The 19,900-nt window shown below is 43.4% G+C and overlaps 1 protein-coding gene across 1 annotated transcript in view; it reads right to left on the reverse strand.

Annotated features, from left to right (window-relative positions):
* Window positions 1-14,242, reverse strand: part of NEMF (nuclear export mediator factor) — a 41,086-nt gene extending 26,844 nt beyond the window's left edge. Inside the window, exons 1-15 of the mRNA XM_056544984.1 lie at window positions 14,088-14,242; window positions 13,941-14,009; window positions 10,567-10,669; window positions 9,885-10,010; window positions 9,113-9,261; window positions 8,568-8,635; window positions 8,403-8,489; window positions 6,840-6,913; window positions 5,122-5,192; window positions 3,594-3,669; window positions 1,963-2,025; window positions 1,756-1,833; window positions 1,456-1,664; window positions 594-776; window positions 422-485 (exon numbers count right to left, since the gene is read on the reverse strand). Of these exons, the coding sequence (XP_056400959.1) occupies window positions 422-485; window positions 594-776; window positions 1,456-1,664; window positions 1,756-1,833; window positions 1,963-2,025; window positions 3,594-3,669; window positions 5,122-5,192; window positions 6,840-6,913; window positions 8,403-8,489; window positions 8,568-8,635; window positions 9,113-9,261; window positions 9,885-10,010; window positions 10,567-10,669; window positions 13,941-14,009; window positions 14,088-14,146 (1,479 nt within the window). The 5' untranslated portion in view covers window positions 14,147-14,242. The remainder of the gene's footprint in view (window positions 1-421; window positions 486-593; window positions 777-1,455; window positions 1,665-1,755; window positions 1,834-1,962; window positions 2,026-3,593; window positions 3,670-5,121; window positions 5,193-6,839; window positions 6,914-8,402; window positions 8,490-8,567; window positions 8,636-9,112; window positions 9,262-9,884; window positions 10,011-10,566; window positions 10,670-13,940; window positions 14,010-14,087) is intronic.
* Between the last annotated feature and the right edge of the window lie 5,658 nt (window positions 14,243-19,900).

Consider the following 19,900-nt stretch of genomic DNA (forward strand, 5'->3'; position numbering starts at 1 on the left):
GTTTTCATACACCTCCACAGCAGTGGGGTACCGGAACTCCAGCCACAGATACTTCAGCTAAGTGATGAATGACAGGCAGTGGAGGAAACCACACAGACCACTGACGGCCCATACTCTTGCTCCTGAACTCCTACCTGAAAAAGGGAAACAAAAGGGAGATAAAAACCTAACTAAACAACCCTTACTAGAAAATAATAAAAAAGGCCAGATCTAGGGAGCTCCCAGACCTGTGTCTTGCCTCCTACTGACACTAGCTAAAACTGATTACCTCACTTCCAGTGGGGGGTATATTCTGCCAGGGAGGAGCTGACTTTTTTCCTAGTGCCAGCGCCTCCTAGTGGCAAGAGCATATACCATCTGTAAGGTGTCCCCCAATGAATAGCGACCGAGAAACTTGTATCTTACTGGGTACAGACTTTACCTTTTGTGCCGCTTCCACTGTTTTCTGTGTTTTCTTTGCTGCATGTCGCTTGTGGTCATAATATCTACAAATACAGAATATATAAGATACTATCTACTTGAGTAACATTACATTCGGCCTCTAGGAGCAATATTGCATAGGAACCTTTAAATAATCAGTCTATTAGACTCACTTTTTGGCATTTGCGTAGGCAGATAAGCTGAGGTCTACATCCACCAGCGTGGGTTTGTTTTTCTGTGCTTTCTTTGGTTGCTGTTTGTTTTTGCCCTTTTTCTTCTTTCCTTTAGGCTCATCCTTCTCCTGTTTTTCTTCTTCCTCCTCCTCATCCTCTTCTTCGGAGGGTGTATATGGGTTTCTATATATAAAGAATAAACATGGTCCTGTTAATAACATAATGCAATGTTCACCAACCTACAGTTCTCCAGCTGTTGAAAAACTATAATTCTCATCCAGTTCTGACAGCCAAAGAGTGTCAGGGCATGAAAAGAGTTGTAGTTTTGCATTAGCTGGAGAGTCATCAGTTTGGAATCACTCGATTAATGCATTTGTAGCCATATTCAAAGTCCCTGCAACATTCTATTTCAGACATGTTGTGCATCACTGTACATTTAAGTGACTGAATGAAATGTCTGTACTAAACCTATAGCAGCCCTGGGCCTTAGAGTGGTGGACATCAACAAGGGTGTACCCCCTACTTAGGGCACCCCACTACTTTTAGGAACATAATGTCTTCCAATTTTCAGGCAAGAAGTGCAATTATAAGATATACATTTAAAGGTGTTACCCCAAGTTCAAAAGTCATAGATTGGGAATAAAAAGCTGAGCAGTTGTGGGCGAAGAGGGGGTGTCTGATTGCTGGGATCCTCATCAATCAAGAGAACAGAGGTCAATTGTCCCCCAAGTTCTCCACTCTCATGATTAGTGGGGGTTCCAGTGGTAACCCACCAATGATCAGCTAGTTATCTCCTTTTCTGCTGATAGGAGATCGCTTTTAGCCTTATGACCACCCCTTTAAGCAGAGTGGTTCTCCTTACTTCAGCAGCATAGTAATATGATTTGTCTGCAGTTTAAGCTCTTTGATGGCAAGGGCCACCGGGTCTCCTTGTGCCTGCGCCTCCTTCACAATGACCCCAATCTCTGTCCAGTCAATCTGGTTGGCCAAGGCGCTACGTACAACTTGAACAGCACGATCCACAATGTCTAGGTTCATTTCAATGAGTTCTCCTTTGGCTTTGTCGATTTCCTATGAGATAAGTTTATGAGATAATAAGTATGATGAGGAAGATGATGAGAGATGTGCTTCTCCCTGCAGGTGGCCATCACAGAATACATACCTGAGCAAGGTTTAGAGACTCCAGCCGCTGCTCATGGTCTTTACGGACATTATCCAATTTCTTCAATGCTTGTTTCTCCTGTTGGTCAAGGTGAAGAAAAAAAAAAGGTCAGGAAGCCGGTTCAGTGCCAGAAACATGTGGGTGGGATTTCTGGACTATCAGAGGATGCATTACGGGAAGGCTACTGCACAACAACATAACATGTACCTGTTGTAAGGCTTTCAGATCAATCTTCTGGCCTTCCAGCTTGGAGTAAAACTCATCCACAGCCTATGGGGAAATAATAGATATTTTAAAATAAACTAACAGTGATTTCTTCAATAAAATAAATAAATTATATATATACACATCTCTAAGATGCCCGTTAATATGTAGTATGTCATGTAATACAGAAGAAAGTAATTGTTATAGTTGGGGGATCAACTGCCAAGATCAAAATAATCCCCTCCTCCTAGTGTAATTTGATACCAACACATCAGACCGGCAAAGATGGCTGTCACCAGGATCGGTGATGAGCAGACTGACTGATGGGCTGGAGCCCATTTTTTGGTGATACAGGGAATGGCTCCCAACAAGTCAGCGTTGAGTCTGGTGATCTCTTTGCCCTAGGAATATGATCACCAACAACAAAAGAAGACACCCTGCTCCCCTAGACAAAGGTCTGGTTTGGGGTCTGAAGTAATTTGAGAGTCTGGTCTGAGTTCTAAGTGAATTTAGAAAAGTTAATCTGGGGTCTAGATTGGTCTATTGAACTGATCTGCGGTCTAAACTAGTTTAGGGGTCTGAATTAATTTAGGGGTTCCCGCCCAGGGGACTACTTGCCGGGCGGCCAGGGGGGACTTTATAACTTAATATCTTCATCATCCCTGGGAGCGCAAACGTCCCCGGGGATGGTGAGGATAAAGTTTTTAGCATATATAACGCATTGCCAAGCATTATATATGCTAAAATCTGCTGATAGATTCCCTTTAAATTAGGGCAGCTAGTTTGGGGTTTGAATTGATTTACAGGTCTGGATCAATTTAATGGATATGATCGAAGATCTGGATGTATTTACTTCTGTGGAGTCTAAATGAATTGGAAGGTCTTAATTTAGAGGCCTGGGGTCTAAATAATTTAGGGGTCTGCTCTTTGGTTTGAATTAAGTATTTAAGCATTACTTTTTACCTTTTTTTCTCTTAAAATAAATCATAATTAGTAGTAATAGTAGGGCTTCTCTGAGGCAAGGGGCCCAACAGTGGCAGCAAGAGGCACCTTCTATAACAGCTGTCCCATAGACTAAAATCATCCCTTACTTGTGTTCTGCCACAGAGGTTTGTTTTTTTAGATCAACTGGCTCCAGAAAGTTAAACAGATTTGTAAATTACTTCTATTAAAAAATCTTAATCCTTTCAATAATTATCAGCTGCTGAAGTTGAGTTGTTGTTTTCTGTCTGGCAACAGTGCTCTCTGATGACATCTCTGCTTGTCTCTGGAACTGCACAGAGTAGAAGAGGTTTGCTATGGGGATTTGCTTCTAAACTGGGCGGTTCCCGAGACACGTGTCATCAGAGAGCATTTAGACAGAAAAGAACAACTCAACTTCAGCAGCTCATAAGTACTGAAAGGATTAACATATTTTTATTAGAAGTAATTTACAAATCAGTTTAACTTTCTGGAGCCAGTTGATATATAATAAAAAAAAAGTTTTTCCTGGATAACCCCTTTTATTGTGGAACATACTGTGGCCACTTCCTATACACATATGCAAAAATAATACTGACTCCACCTTACTCCAACAATTACCAGCTTGTAGAAGGGAACAACTTGAATACAACACTATAGAGATGGCAACACACCTTATCAAACGTGTCAAATTCCACATACGGGCAGTTTACATACTGCGTGAAGAGAAATGGGTGAAATTCTTCATACCTATATATAAAAAAAAGACAAAAAAAAAATACCAACAATAACTTTCCACAACAAGCCAAGAAAAGACCGCCAGTGCATTTTATAAAATCTAGTGGAGATGCCCAAACGTAAACTTTAGGGTTGCCACCTTTCTTGCCCCCAAAAAATGCCGGCCATGCTAATTTGCATAATTAATTATATATGCGTGACATCACAGGATACACGTATGTGAGGGGAAATTTTGTCCTATTCTGACCTCTATAACTTTTTTATTTCTCCTTATACGGGGCTGTAAGAGGGCTCATTTTTTTGCGCCCGACCTGCAGTTTTTAACATTACCATTTTTGTTTTGATGCAAGTTTTTGATTGCTTTTTTTATTCATTAATTTTTCATAAAATTCGGGAGTTGCAGTTAGTTACTAACTACAACTCCCAGCATGCCCTGATACAACTGTGGCTCAGCAGCCGCCCCAAACAAAAATTACAACTCCCAGCATGTTGGACTATATAGTAGTATATAGTAAAGGTCAGTGTTTCCCAACCAGGAGTGCCTCCAGCTGTTGCAAAACTACAATTCCAAAAACTAGTGTTTCCCAACCAGAGCACCTCCAGCTGTTGCACAACTACAACTCCCAGCATGCCCGGACAGCCGTTGGCTGTCCGGGCATGCTGGAAGTTGTAGTTGTGCAACAGCTGGAGGTGCTCTGATTGGGAAACACTAGTATGGTATATGGTGCAACATACCGGGAGTTGGAGGATTGGTTGCCTAAATACCGGCCATCGCATGGCCGGTATTTTTTATATAAAAATACTGGCAGGGTGGCCAAAATAGTAAAATACCGGCCAGGCGGCAACCTAATCAACTTCCAAATTTTTTATCTTTTAATATAGCGCCAACATACCCCACAGAGGCGCTATGGAACAATGAATGCTTTAAAGATCGCGGGGGTCCGGCCGCTGGGGACCCCCGTGATCTTCCACGCCACACCCCGTTAGAATAAGCCCCCGGAGCGTGCTCGCTCCGAGTCTGATTACTGGCGATCGCTGGGACGGAGCATAATGATGTCACGGCTCCGCCCCTGTGTGACGTCACGCTCCGCCCCCTCAATGCAAGCCTATGGGAGGGGGCTGATTCTAACAGGGTGCGGCGTGGAAGATCATGGGGGTCCCCAGCGGCGGGACCCCCGCGATCAGGCATCTTATCCCCTATCCTTTGGATAGGGGATAAGATGTCTTAGCGCTGGAGTACCCCTTTAAATCTGAATGGCTACATTCAGTAACATTACTGTTTTCCTGTGCTACATAATGCACCTTATAGCCATCTATGTGGTCCACAATCTGTAGCTCTATAGCCGGTGTGAAAGTACAACTCCCTGACAGTATGTGTCCGAGAGGAAATGCAGATACACAACCAGCGAATTCTTCTGGACCACTGATCTATAGTAAAGTAGATGCTGAATCCACAAGACTCACGTGAGGATTTCTTCAGTAGGTTTATCCGGCTCCAGGCTCGGCTTTTTCTCTCTCTTCTGTATTATGTAGCCCTGTTAGACAACACAGAAATTTTACACATACAAAATATAGCTACAATTTCACCACTGTATCCCAGGTCCTGGCAGTCTAGTAAACAACTCCCATCATCTCCATTAAGGGTGCATTCCCACCTGGCGTATTTTGCTGTGTATTTGCTGCTGTGTATTTTCCTACCCATTGTCTTCAATGGGAAAATAAAATACGCAGCAGCAAATACACCAGGTGGGGGAACGTACCTTAAATGTAAGCTTCATTAGTCACTGGTCAGATTTTATAACAGAAAAAGCAATTGTAGAAAAAAAATATCGGGTTTCTACCCACCACATATAAGTGCAAGACTCCCAGTCATTCGAATAAGGAATAAAATGAGTGAATAAAACGTCACATTTATTAAATCGTTTAAACAATATTAACATATAAGTGCGTGTAAAGTGGAGAGGGACTGATGGTATTCCCTACAGAATACATTAAAGACAATAACTCATGTTAAATGAGTGTGTCTCAAACTATAAAGATAATGTCCCACAAAATCCGACGCCTTTCGGCCACTATGTGTGGCCTCCTCAGGGACTGGATGGGGTATCAGTGTATATCAAATAGAGACATATGTTCCTGTTAATATAAAGAACAACACACTACAACTGAACATAGGGACAAATGATACAGTATCCGTCCCTATTTAACACTGTGACCTATCAAGCAAATAGTCCCCTGATCTTAGGGCACACAGTCACACATAGTTAAAGGGGTATTCAGGGCAAAAACATTTTATCCCCTATCCAAAAGAATAGGGGATAAGATGTCTGATCACAGGACGTCACATCCCCAGTCCCAGAAACCCGGAGGTTTCCGAAACTGGAGATTCAGCACCCGTATAGAATGCGGGTGCTGCAGGGAGATCGCGGGGGTCTCAGCAGTGGACCCCCTGCAGTCAGACATCTTATCCCCTATCCTCTGGATACCCCTTTAATGAGCCTCTTTCCGGGTCTGGTCAGCCAGTTAGGCTATTTTGCGAACTCCTGTGCGACCTGCTGTAGCGGGGAGCCGTGCTGTCCCGCCAGCTGCTCAGCGCACAAGATGATATGTTGATATTTTTTAAACGATTAATTAAAAGTGACATTTTGTTCACTACCCCCCGTTTTTTTCCAGATTTTATCACAGAAGTAGTGTATGATATTATCTAGGCTAGTGTTTCCCACCCCGGGTGCCTCCAGCTGTTGAAAAACTACAACAACCATCATGCCTGTACTGGGAGTTGTAGTTTTGCAACAGCTGGCAGCACTCTGGTTGGTAAACACTGGTCTAGACTAATAATGTGACCACAAAATATCTTAGTATGTTCAGCTATGTGTATGACCAGCTTATTCGCACACGCCATAGATACAAAAAAAACAGGGGACCCCAGATATCAGATCGGGACTTTTTTTTTGTGTAGAATGAGTCAAACACTAAACTTAGTCAGGGAGATTTATCAAAACTTGTGCAGAAGAAAAGCTGCCCAGTTGCCCATAGCAACCAATCAGATCTCTTCTTTCATTTTTAACAAGGCCTCTGCAAAATGAAAGAAGCGATCTGATTGGTTGCTATAGGCAACTGGGCAACTTTTCCTCTGGACGGGTTTTGATAAATCTCCCCCAACATCAACAAATACTTCTTACCTTTCCCTTATAACTCCCTGTATTGTCCATGTATTCCTCAGCCTTCCTTAAAGCTGAATGCACCTTCTCCAAATCTACAAATGAACAGAAGTGAACCGTGTCAAACCTTGAACAATTCATAGCAAATGAGATGCACAGTATGGGGGAGATTTATTAAAACCTCTCCAGAGAAAAAGTTGCCCATAGCAACCAGATCGCTTCTTTCATTTTTGAAAAGGCCTCTGAAAAATGAAAGCAGCGATCTGATTGGTTGCTATGGGCAACTCAGCAACTTTTCCTCTGGACAGGTTTTGATAAATCTCACCCAAAGACTGCAAAAAAAACCACAACCAAAACATTTTTTTTTTACATAGAAAATAGGGCAAAGAAACATCAGGGTTTCTTATTGGCAGGGCTGACTGTATGTTGGATGGTGTCTAAATAAAGCTACTACAAAACTACAACTCCCACCCTGCTCTGAGGGGTGAAGGCTGTCAGGGCATAATCAGAGTTATAGTTTTCCAACAGCTGGAGATCCACAGGTTGGGAAATACTGATTTACAGGTTGCAATCTGGGACACTACCAGTGATGGGAGTTGTAGTATTGAAATAGCCACAACATAAAGCTGGAAATGCCTTAAAGTGTACCTGTCAGATCCCACAAAAAAAAAAGGGTTATATGTTACTCAGTACCTCATCCTGATCATGTACATGTAATTTTTATGTCTCTATTACCCATATTTCACAAAAAAATAGAATATTACACCTGCTCAATTTCTTTTCAAATTGTCTCAAAGGGAGGGGGTGTGTCCTTCTCTTGCCTGCACTGTGAGGACTCCTCCCCCTCCTTCCCTCACTCACTCACTCTGCTGACTCAATGCTCTTGGAGGAGCATGGCAGCTCTGCTCTGTAACCCTTTCCTCTCTGGTTTTATGTTGTACACACACGCGCACACACAATGATTATTGGAGATTGCCTGTACTCTACCACCAAAGACAATATGGTGAGTGTATAACTTACATCTTCCTATGTCATTAATGTGTGTGTCATCCTTAGGCAGTCCTGTAATGCTGGGACTTGTAGTTTTGGAATAGTTGGAGGTACAGTGTTTAAATAACTCCGTTTTTTTTTTATTTTTTTTACAGAAGTGTTGCCCACAGCTTTTGCAAAACTACAACTCCAAGCATGCCCAGACATCCTTTGACTGTCCAGGCATTCTTGGAGTTGTAGTTTTGCAACAGCTGAAGGCACATGATTGGTAAAACTCAGTGTTACAACAGTGTTGCTGCAGGCCTGCAGCCTTGTCAATCAGCCATTTCTTGTCCATGACCCTTGGACACACTCATGCTGCTGTGGGACTCATGAATGTCCCAGGAGGTAAGGGGACCCCTAGTGGTGGGACTTTCAAAGGTAGTTTTCTTTAATAAAATGTGAAGAGGTATATTAGAAAAACTATTGTTTTGCCAAGATGTACAATATATAAAAAGTTTAAATATCTGACAGTGCCCCTTTAAGGCCGAACCTGCCTATAGGAATATCAACCTATAATAGGCATGTCCAAAATATCTATGAATAGTCACTGACCTGTGTCCCCTGTCAGCTGCTCAACCTTGACATTGCTGGACAAACCAGATTCAAGCAGGCAATGCTCTATGACGGTGGCGCCATACGCTGTATAAAGACAGGGGTAAGTTACGGTCTGGTTCTTGCCGGAGTCAATCCATTACTACAGGGGGCCACACAACTTACGTAGATGGGGATTTAGGATCCTCTTCACTTGATCTCCCTTTTGAGCACTCTCCAAAATTTCTTTCAATCTGATCAAAAAAAGCAATAAATCGGAAAAAAAAATTACATATATTTTTTTAAAAACGTCAACTTGCTAATATGATATGATAGGTTACAGGAATTTATCATAATTACAGTTACAATTACTTCCATGGATATAGATGTGCATTAGAATATACTGAAATAAAAACTTACAATTGTTTTGTATGGTTTAGTGCAGTGGTCTCCAAACTGTGGACCTCCAGATGTTGCAAACTTACAATTCCCAACATGCTCAGACAGCCGTTGGCTGTCTTAGCATGTTAGGAATTGTATGTTTGCAACATCTGGAGGTCCACAATTTGGAGACCACTAGTTTTGCAGCATGGGAGGTGCTGTTACTCAGTTTCACTTTTATTTTACGTACCATGCAACTTTCAATAAAGAACAAACTTTATTTAAAAAAAATAAAAATACATAAAAAAAACTTACAATCCTAATGACTCCAATAATATTTAGCACCTCACCTCTCCATAGTGAGCAGAGGTTCCCGGGCTTTGGCGTTATCCACGGGGTAATGTTCTCGTACTGCAAACTTTACATCATCGGCCTCATCTGTGCGAAACCTGAGGATGTTCAGGATGAGATACTCGTGGTCTGTGAGGACAATGTTACCCTGGGGGAAAAAAAATTAAATAAAAAATTAAAAAGGGTTGTCTAGGATTAGAAAAAACAGCACCCCCTCTTGTATATGGGCAGTGACTGGTACTGCAGTTCATCTCTATAGGAATTATACAATGAAGTAGTTTTTCAGGATTAGAAAAACATGACTGCTTACTTTCAGAACCAGCACCAAATCCCAACCATGATCAAGTCTGGGGTTGCAGCTCAGCATTATTGCAATGAACGCGGCCAAGCTGCAATGTCGCACATAACCTGCAGACAGATGTGGCGCTGTTTTTGCAAAAAAGCAGTTGTGTTTTATTTATCCTGTACAATCCCCTTTACAGATGGCTCAAGACTCCAAGGTTTATACTGGTATAGATGCAAAGTAATACCCATAGCGGTGAAATTTGGAGAAGCAGTCAGGATCTCCATAGGATCTTACCAATAAAGGGACATACAGCAGAAGTAGAAACCTGAAAATACAATTCCGAGCATGCCCCCAAGGAGCTGTGGCTGTCCAGGCATGCTGGAAGTTGTAGTTTTGCAACAGCTGCAGGGCCACAGGGTGTAGAATGTCTGAAATGGACATAAAACATACCGCACATTCATCTCCATGTATACCACACATCTTACCCGGTCATACAGCTCCACAATGAGATGATAAGCAGCTTCATCTGAGCCAAACTGGAAGTCCACGATTCTGTCCACTCCGAGCTGCTTAATACTGACCAGTCGCCGGGATCGTAAATGTTTCCTGCACTGGATGAAGAAGAATACAGATTGCATTATAAGGTACTTAATGAAAAGGATGGCAGCAGGGCAAAACAATATCAGAACAAGCCAGCAGCACATAGGTTAAATAGGCAGCACATAGGTTTTTTTTGTTTTTTTTTTCATATCAACTGGCTCCAAAAACTTAAACAAATTTGTAAATGACTTCTATTTAAAAAAAAGTCTTAGTCCTACCAGTACTTTTCAGCTGCTGAAGTTGAGTTGTTCTCTTCTGTCTGACAACAGTGCTCTCTGCTGACACCTCTATCTGTCTCAGGAACTGTCCAGAGTAGGAGCAAATCCCCATAGCAAGTTGGATTTTTTTAATTGAAGTAATTTACAAATCTGTTTAACTTTCTGGCACCAATTGATTTAAAAAAATAAAATAAAAAAAAGTTTTCCACCGGAGTACCCCTTTAAAGAAATGCATCCTGGGTAAAGGTGGCACATTTATATTTATGGGGTACAAAGAGAGATGAGACTGGGGTGAAGGTCACTGAAGATGAGAGAAGAAACAAAAAGGGATTAGTCAATGTGTTCAAACCTTCATGGCAAATCCAGACGGCATCATGTTCTTGGGCCACTCAAACTCTGTGGTGTGAATCCTGATCCCGGACTCCACGAGGAGCACAGCCTTAGCATCAGGTCTGCATGGAGAAAGGGAACAGGAAAGAAAAACGTACAGGGATTTTCTCAATTTATTTGAGGAACTTTGCCTATGTTCACACATTCAGGTTTTTAGTTGCAATTACCGAAATTAAAGGGGTTCTCCGGTGAATTTTTTTTATTTATTTTTTTTAAATCAACTGGTGCCAGAAAGTTAAAAAGATTTGTAAATTACTTCTATAAAAAAAAAAAAAAATCTTAATCCTTCCAGTACTTATTAGCTGCTGAATACTACAAAATAAATTCTTTTCTTTTTGGAACACAGACATCATGACCACAGTGCTCTCTGCTGACATCTCTGTCCATTTTTAGAACTGTCCAGAGTAGGAGAAAATCCCCATAGCAAACATATGCTGCTCTGGACAGTTCCTAAAATGGACAGAGATGTCAGCAGAGAGCACTGTGGTCATGATGTCAGCAGAGAGCTCTGTGTTCCAAAAAGAAAAGAATTTCCTCTGTAGCATTCAGCAGCTAATAAGTCCTGGAAGGATTAAGAGTTTTTTTAATTGAGGTAATTTACAAATCTGTTTAACTTTCCGGCACCAGTTGATTACAAAAAAAAAAAAGTTTTCCACCGGAGTACCCCTTTAAAGCTTGGAACAGATCAAAAATCTACAACAGAAACACTTTTTTATTTAAAAAAATGACAATTAAAAACCTGAATGTGTGAACACAGCTATATGATCAGCTTTGTAACGCCAGTGAATGAAAGAATGTTTATATCCAGATTCATTGGATGGTTTAAGCAGGACCGGACAAACATGTCATGTGCATGTGGTATCTGACTATTGTGACCGATATCCTACAGCCAGATGGGTCTGTGACCCGTGCGCTTCCCTCTCCTCATTGCAAACACCCTGTGCTTCCTATGATCGCTCGCCAATATTGTATACAGCCCCAGAATGGAGCCTCCAGGACAAATGTGTACAATGTATATGGCCATATTACAGATCCTTACAGCGCAACTGTCACGAATTTGCACCCCCCATAAACCAATCACAGGGTCACAAAGTTCTTTAGAATTACTCTCCAGGTATACCATTTACTGCTTTTATCAGGCTAGGAAATGCTTTATAAGACAGTCAGTAACAGTCGGATAGGTGTGACTATGGCCCGCGGCCGCCACGCCTATCTCCTGTATGTCATCGCTAGGACCGCTGTGTGATTGGTCCCAGCACATAGGCCCCTATATTATACTTATCTGTGGCGGCAAACATACAAATGTATAAGTAAAACAAGGAACGTTGGGAGGTAGCGCACGCAGGGAGATCACTGACGCCCATAGCAACGGAGCGCGGAGGAGCGGAGCAGCGAGCAGGACGAGTGCTGGCCAGCTTGGTAAGTGTCACCAGCGGCATGTCAGCTTCGGTGCTCCGACCACCGCTCCTCCGGTCCCAGGACCTACTGCTATACCTAATGTGGGGGGGGGGGGGGGGGGCGGGGAACTATACTGGCAACCTAATGTGGGGGGGAACTATACTGCCAACCTAATGTGGGGGGGGGGGGGGGGGGAACTATACTAGCAAACTAATGTGGGGGGGGGGGGGGGGAACTATACTGCCAACCTAATGTGGGGGGGAACTATACTGCCAACCTAATGTGGGGGGGGGAACTATACTGGCAACCTAATGTGGAATCTAGAAAGAGGAAGGAAGGCGCCTCATGTGCGGGATCAGCAGATCTTGTTAGTGGGGGTGGGGGACGGTAATTCCCAGGCCGCTTACCAAAGGGGGGAACTATACTGCCAACCTAATGTGGGGGGAACTATACTGCCAACCTAATGTGGGGGGAACTATACTGCCAACCTAATGTGGGGGGGAACTATACTGCCAACCTAATGTGGGGGGGAACTATACTGCCAACCTAATGTGGGGGGGAACTATACTGCCAACCTAATGTGGGGGGGGAACTATACTGCCAACCTAATGTGGGGGGAACTATACTGCCAACCTAATGTGGGGGGAACTATGCCCATGCTATACTACAACCCCACATAATGATATGTGCGCATGCTGTACTACAACCCCACATAATGATCTGTGCCCATGCTGTACTACAACCCCACATAATGATCTGTGCCCATGCTGTACTACAACCCCACATAATGATCTGTGCCCATGCTGTACTACAACCCCACATAATGATATGTGCCCATGCTGTAATACAACCCCACATAATGATATGTGCCCATGCTGTAATACAACCCCACATAATGATATGTGCCCATGCTGTAATACAACCCCACATAATGATATGTGCCCATGCTGTAATACAACCCCACATAATGATATGTGCCCATGCTGTAATACAACCCCACATAATGATATGTGCCCATGCTGTAATACAACCCCACATAATGATATGTGCCCATGCTGTAATACAACCCCACATAATGATATGTGCCCATGCTGTAATACAACCCCACATAATGATATGTGCCCATGCTGTACTACAACCCCACATAATGATATGTGCCCATGCTGTACTACAACCCCACATAATGATATGTGCCCATGCTGTACTACAACCCCACATAATGATATGTGCCCATGCTGTACTACAACCCCACATAATGATATGTGTCCATGCTGTACTACAACCCCACATAATGATATGTGCCCATGCTGTAATACAACCCCACATAATGATATGTGCCCATGCTGTAATACAACCCCACATAATGATATGTGCCCATGCTGTAATACAACCCCACATAATGATATGTGCCCATGCTGTACTACAACCCCACATAATGATATGTGCCCATGCTGTACTACAACCCCACATAATGATATGTGCCCATGCTGTAATACAACCCGACATAATGATATGTGCCCATGCTGTAATACAACCCCACATAATGATATGTGCCCATGCTGTAATACAACCCCACATAATGATATGTGCCCATGCTGTAATACAACTCTATCTACTGAAATGTGTCCATGCTGTACTACAACATCCCATAATGATGTGTGTCCATGCTGTACATGTCAAAACAATTAAAGGGGTTATCCCAAGATGAAGTTTTTCCTTTTGCACAGGATAGAGCACCGTTTTCCAACCAGTGTGCCCCCAGCTGTTGGCTGTCCAGGCATGCTGGGAGTTGTAGTTTTGCAACATCTGGAAGTCCAGGTTGGAGACCACTTCTCACTTGTGAGACTATTTACTGAATCCCAGCTCTGCTAACAACATATAAAAGCAAGTATATACTGTATCCCAGTGACTACATAGGACAGGGGGTGCACTTACTTTTGCAGTCGGATGAGATAGGTCTTGGTGTCCACATCATACACATTATTCACTCTCATCCCCAACAGGCTAGGAGATAAGAAGCCATAGTCAGCATTCACACATGCATTACTGTCCCTTTAAGAGGGTCACAGCGCCCCCACTCACCTGTCACTGAGCTCGGAGATGACAGCCCGGATATCTATGGTGCTAAACCGACTCTTCATCTTGTACTTCTGTTCCTACTGCTGCTGAGACACAGCTCGAGCTCACTGCCTCACATGCGCGTAGGAGAACGGGTGCCCGGCAGGCTCAGTTCTGTAAAGCGCTGGTTGCGTCTAGCGACACCCTGTGGCCTATTGTAGAATGACATGCACAAAATTGGTGTTTTTCTCCGCGTTCACCAGCAGGAGGCAGTGACACGCTACAGTAAAAAAAAAAAAAAAACAATCATAGGAACGAAATGATGCACATCGTGCAGTTGTATGATCTAGCTAGCAGATACAATAAATTGGTTTCTATGCAGAGAGGCTATGGAAAAGGAAGGGATTTTATTAACAAAACCTAATCGTTTTAGGGTCAGGATACACGCTCAGTAACTGCTGCATATGTTCTGCAAAAATCAGCTGCAGAAAATATACAGCGGACACTGGACCTTAAAATTAACCAAAAAAGACTAGGTACCAAAAAAGACTGTGTTTCACTGTATTGTCCAGGCTGCTCTACACTGTCTATTCACAGGCGCGGACCCACTACTGATCAGCATGGGGGTTTTGACCTGCTCCGTTTCCGACCTGGGCCGATTCACCCCTCCTTAGACAACCTGGTGGCTCCGAGCTCCCTAGGAGTCACCATATTGATACCGAACTTAGTGCGGACACCCGATCGACATAGCGCAGGGCAGAACAGAACTCCTGGACTCAAGTGATCCGACAGCCTCAGCCTCCCAAGTAGCTGGGATTACAGACGCACGCCACCGCGCCCGGCGAATGTTACAGTCTCCTCCACTATACTAGGAGATGCAATGTAGTGACGTCAGCGGGACAACAGCGACACCTGGTGGCAGTAAAAAGCGCTTTCACTCCATTAACATTTACTATCAGCGGCTACAGTGCATCAGCGACATCTAGTGTTGGTAACTGGCATAATAGTGACTGTGGCAACAGCGACACCTAGTGTCAACAATAAACAAAACTCATTGAGACTGAAGACATTGTAAAATAGAGGGAACAACAGCGACACCTGGTGGCAGTAAAAAGCGCTTTCACTCCATTAACATTTACTATCAGCGGCTACAGTGCATCAGCGACATCTAGTGTTGGTAACTGGCATAATAGTGACTGTGGCAACAGCGACACCTAGTGTCAACAATAAACAAAACTCATTGAGACTGAAGACATTGTAAAATAGAGGGAACAACAGCGACACCTGGTGGCAGTAAAAAGCGCTTTCACTCCATTAACATTTACTATCAGCGGCTACAGTGCATCAGCGACATCTAGTGTTGGTAACTGGCATAATAGTGACTGTGACAACAGGGACACCTAGTGTCAGCAATAAACAAAACTCATTATGACCAATATTTTTAGTTTTACCATTGACTTCTATTGATTTCTGCTAGGGGATTCCGCTTGAAGAATGAATATGCTCTTTCTTCAAGCTTCCGCTAGCAGAATTTCCGCAGTGTGAACAGGACAGTGGAAAAAACAAACAAAAAAAAAACAAAACATTTGGGCAGAGGAGATGTGAATTAATTTGGAGCGGAGAATTCGAGAGGAATTACTCGAGTAAATTCCTCTTGAATTACTCCGTGTGAACGCACCCTGAGACTGAAGACATTGTAACGTAGAGGGAGGCCTTGCATAGACACTTTATAGTGTTTCCCAATCAGCTGTTGCAAAACTACAACTCCCAGCATGCCCGGACAGCTGTAATGTAGCTGTGTGAATAATCCTCAATATACATATTTCTGTATCCCTGGCGCATTTAGGGCACTTGATAATAATACACGGGGACCTATCACACACACACACCCCTCTGGTTCTTGTGGGTTTCAATATGTAAGTCAATGGGACAACAGCGACACCTTGTGTCGGTATTGAGCGCTTTCACTCTGTGATCATTTACGGATACAGCTCACCAGCGACATCTAGTGTTGGTAATTAGTGCTGCCGCTAAAAAAAAAAAAAGCTGCAATGTAGTGACGTCGCGGGACCACAGTGACACCTGGTGTCGGTAATGAGCACTTTCGCTTTGTTAACACTATGAGAGGCTACAGTTGCACCAGCGACATCTAGTATTGGTAACACTGCCGCTCTAGAAGTCGCAATGTAGTGACGTCGAGGAACCACAGCGACACCTAGTGTCGGTCACTCTGTTACCATCTAAATTATGAGAGGCTACAGTGCACCAGCGACATCTAGTGTTGGTAATTAGCGCTGCCGCTCTCAGCCGCCACCGTCTACTGACTGCTCTGGTGTGATGGAGGCTGTGACAACAGCGACACCTAGTGTTAGCAATGAACAAAAGAATGTAATTGTTACCTAATGAGCAGTTTGTAACCTTCTCTTTGACCACGATTTCAGACCTGAACAAAAATCGTGTGAAATCGGATGCGGAACATATCGGATGTGTGTAATGGATCCAATTTTTTCATGGAGGTCAATGGATCCGACTTTATATACGATTTCATATGATTTTAAGTTATAAAATCGTTTACACAAGTCAGATGGAAAAATCGTGATGTGAACGCAGCCTAACACAGCCTCTGTTACAGCAGAGCCGTCGGTAGACGGTGGCGAGAGCGGCAACACTAATTACCAACACTAGATGTCGCTAGTGCCCTGTAGCCTCTAATAATAGTAACAGAGCGCAGGTGTCACTGTATTCCCGCAACGTCACTACATTGCAGCTTCTTTAGCGGCAGCACTAATTATTAACACTAGATGTCGCTGCTGCACTGTAGCCTCTCTTATGAAATGATTACAGAGTGAAAGCGCTCAATACCGACACAATGGGGGATATTTATCAAAGTTGTCTATGTCCCGCATCAATATAGACCAAACTACAGAGGGTTAGTCTGGTCTATTGTGCACCTAATTTATCAAATGGCGCACAGCTCTTGATAAATTCTGTGCACAGACTGCATGATCTATGGTTTAATCTATATTTAAACCTGCTCCAACATGGTCTAACATTTCGGCGTACTTTCAGCCTATGCGACTTGTCGCTGAAAAGTCGCTTTTGATAAATTCAGCACCAATGCATTTTTCAATGCATTTCAGTCTAAAATAGACTTGCATGCATCATGTTCTAAAAATCCTCTAGAGCAAAAGTCGCAGAAAAGTCGCACATATTTAGACTGCAACATTCTGTGCGACAAATTTAGACAAGAAAAACCAGTCTAAATCCTTTGATAAATCTCCCCCAATATGTCGCTGTTGTCCCACTGAGTCACAACATTGCATCTCCTAGTATAGTGGAGGTGGCTGCAACACTCGCCGGGCGCGGTGGCGTGCGTCTGTAATCCCAGCTACTTGGGAGGCTGAGTCTGTCGGATCACTTGAGTCCAGGAGTTCTGTTCTGCCCTGCGCTATGTCGATCGGGTGTCCGCACTAAGTTCGGTATCAATATGGTGACCCTGGGGGAGCTCGGAGCCACCAGGTTGTCTAAGGAGGGGTGAATCGGCCCAGGTCGGAAACGGAGCAGGTCAAAACCCCCATGCTGATCAGTAGTGGGTCCGCGCCTGTGAATAGACAGTGTAGAGCAGCCTGGACAATACAGTGAAACACAGACTTTTTGTTACTTTCAAATTACAAATTTTTGTTAAAAAAAATGCCTTACTTATTTCTTCCTGATATCAACATAGATATCTGCATAGAAATAATTTATTTTATATATTTGCACGATGTGCATCATTTTACTCCTATAAAGGACCTTAATTGTATTTTAACTGGAGAGTGTTACTGCCTCCTGCTGGTGAACATGAAGAAACTCTTTGCTAACAGCATGTCATTCTATAATAGGCCACAGGGTGTCACTAGATTTTAAAAAAAATGTGGATAGACAGTATGCAGACTGAATACAGTGCAGCACAGACTGGTTAAACTCATGATACCCAGACGGGATTCAGTTACCTGGAGAGACCTCACAGCCACATGACTCCTGGTCCCTACATATGTGGTTTATAGTTTGACAATTCAGTTAATCATTAGACAGGCGTGAAATTATTTTAATAATGGAAATAACTGATCAGGTGGTGGTCAGGATTATACAGTCAGGGGCAGGGCCGGCCCAAAACATTGTGCTGCCTGGGTCCAAGAGTGAAATGCTTTTGTGGGGCAATCATTTTTTTTAGAATTCACAGAATGGTAAATCTGACATGTTATCTTTATTCTACGGGGGACTACGATTCCATTGATACCAAACTGGGATCAGTTTTAGGGTCAGAATACACGTACAGTAACTGCTGCATATATTCTGAAAACATCAGCTGCAAAAAATATACAGTGGACACTCAAATGAACCAAAAAAGACAAGGAACCAATAAAGACTGTGTGTGACTGTATTGTCCAGGCTGCTCTACACTGTCTATTCACAGGCGCGGACCCACTACTGATCAGCATGGGGGTTTTGACCTGCTCCGTTTCCGACCTGGGCCGATTCACCCCTCCTTAGACAACCTGGTGGCTCTGAGCTCCCCCAGAGTCACCATATTGATACCGAACTTAGTGCGGACACCCGATCAACATAGCGCAGGGCAGAGCAGAACTCCTGGACTCAAGTGATCCGACAGCCTCAGCCTCCCAAGTAGCTGGGATTACAGACGCACGCCACCGCACCCGGCGAGTGTTGCAGCCTCCTCCACTATACTAGGAGATGCAATGTAGGGATGTCAGCGGGACAACAGCGACACCTGGTGTCAGTATTGAGCGCTTTCACTCTGTGATCATTTACTATAACAGGTTACAGTGCAGCAGCGACATCTAGTATTGGTAATACTGCCGCTCTAGAAGCCGCAATGTAGTGACGTCGAGGAACCACAGCGACACCTAGTGTCGGTCACTCTGTTACCATCTAAATTATGAGAGGCTACAGTGCACCAGCGACATCTAGTGTTGGTAATTAGCGCTGCCGCTCTCAGCCGCCACCGTCTACTGACTGCTCTGGTGTGATGGAGGCTGTGACAACAGCGACACCTAGTGTTAGCAATGAACAAAAGAATGTAATTGTTACCTAATGAGCAGTTTGTAACCTTCTCTTTGACCACGATTTCAGACCTGAACAAAAATCATGTGAAATCGGATGCGGAACATATCGGATGTGTGTAATGGATCCGATTTTTTCATGGAGGTCAATGGATTCGACTTTATATACGATTTCATATGATTTTAAGTTATAAAATCGTTTACACAAGTCAGATGGAAAAATCGTGATGTGAACGCAGCCTAACACAACCTCTGTTACAGCAGAGCCGTCGGTAGACGGTGGCGAGAGCGGCAACACTAATTACCAACACTAGATGTCGCTAGTGCCCTGTAGCCTCTAATAATAGTAACAGAGCGCAGGTGTCACTGTATTCCCGCAACGTCACTACATTGCAGCTTCTTTAGCGGCAGCACTAATTATTAACACTAGATGTCGCTGATGCACTGTAGCCTCTCTTATGAAATGATTACAGAGTGAAATCGCTCATTATCGAAACCAGGTGTCGCTGTGGTCCCGCGATGTCACTACATTGCAGTTTCTAGAGCGGCAGCCATTTATTACTAATACTAGTCGTAGCTGTTGTAGATCACGAACGAAAATGTGTTTTTATGAGCAGTTTGTAGTGTTCTGTTTTTTTAGAACGAAGTATTTTGTTCATTGCTAACACTAGGTGTCGCTGTTGTTACAGCCTCCAGTACAGCAGAGCAATCAGACGACTGTGGTGAAAGCAGCAATGCTAATTGGTAACACTAGATGTCGCTGCTGCACTGTAG

This window comes from Hyla sarda, chromosome 11 (genome assembly GCF_029499605.1).
Source record: "Hyla sarda isolate aHylSar1 chromosome 11, aHylSar1.hap1, whole genome shotgun sequence".
Classification (NCBI taxonomy): Eukaryota; Metazoa; Chordata; class Amphibia; order Anura; family Hylidae; genus Hyla; species Hyla sarda.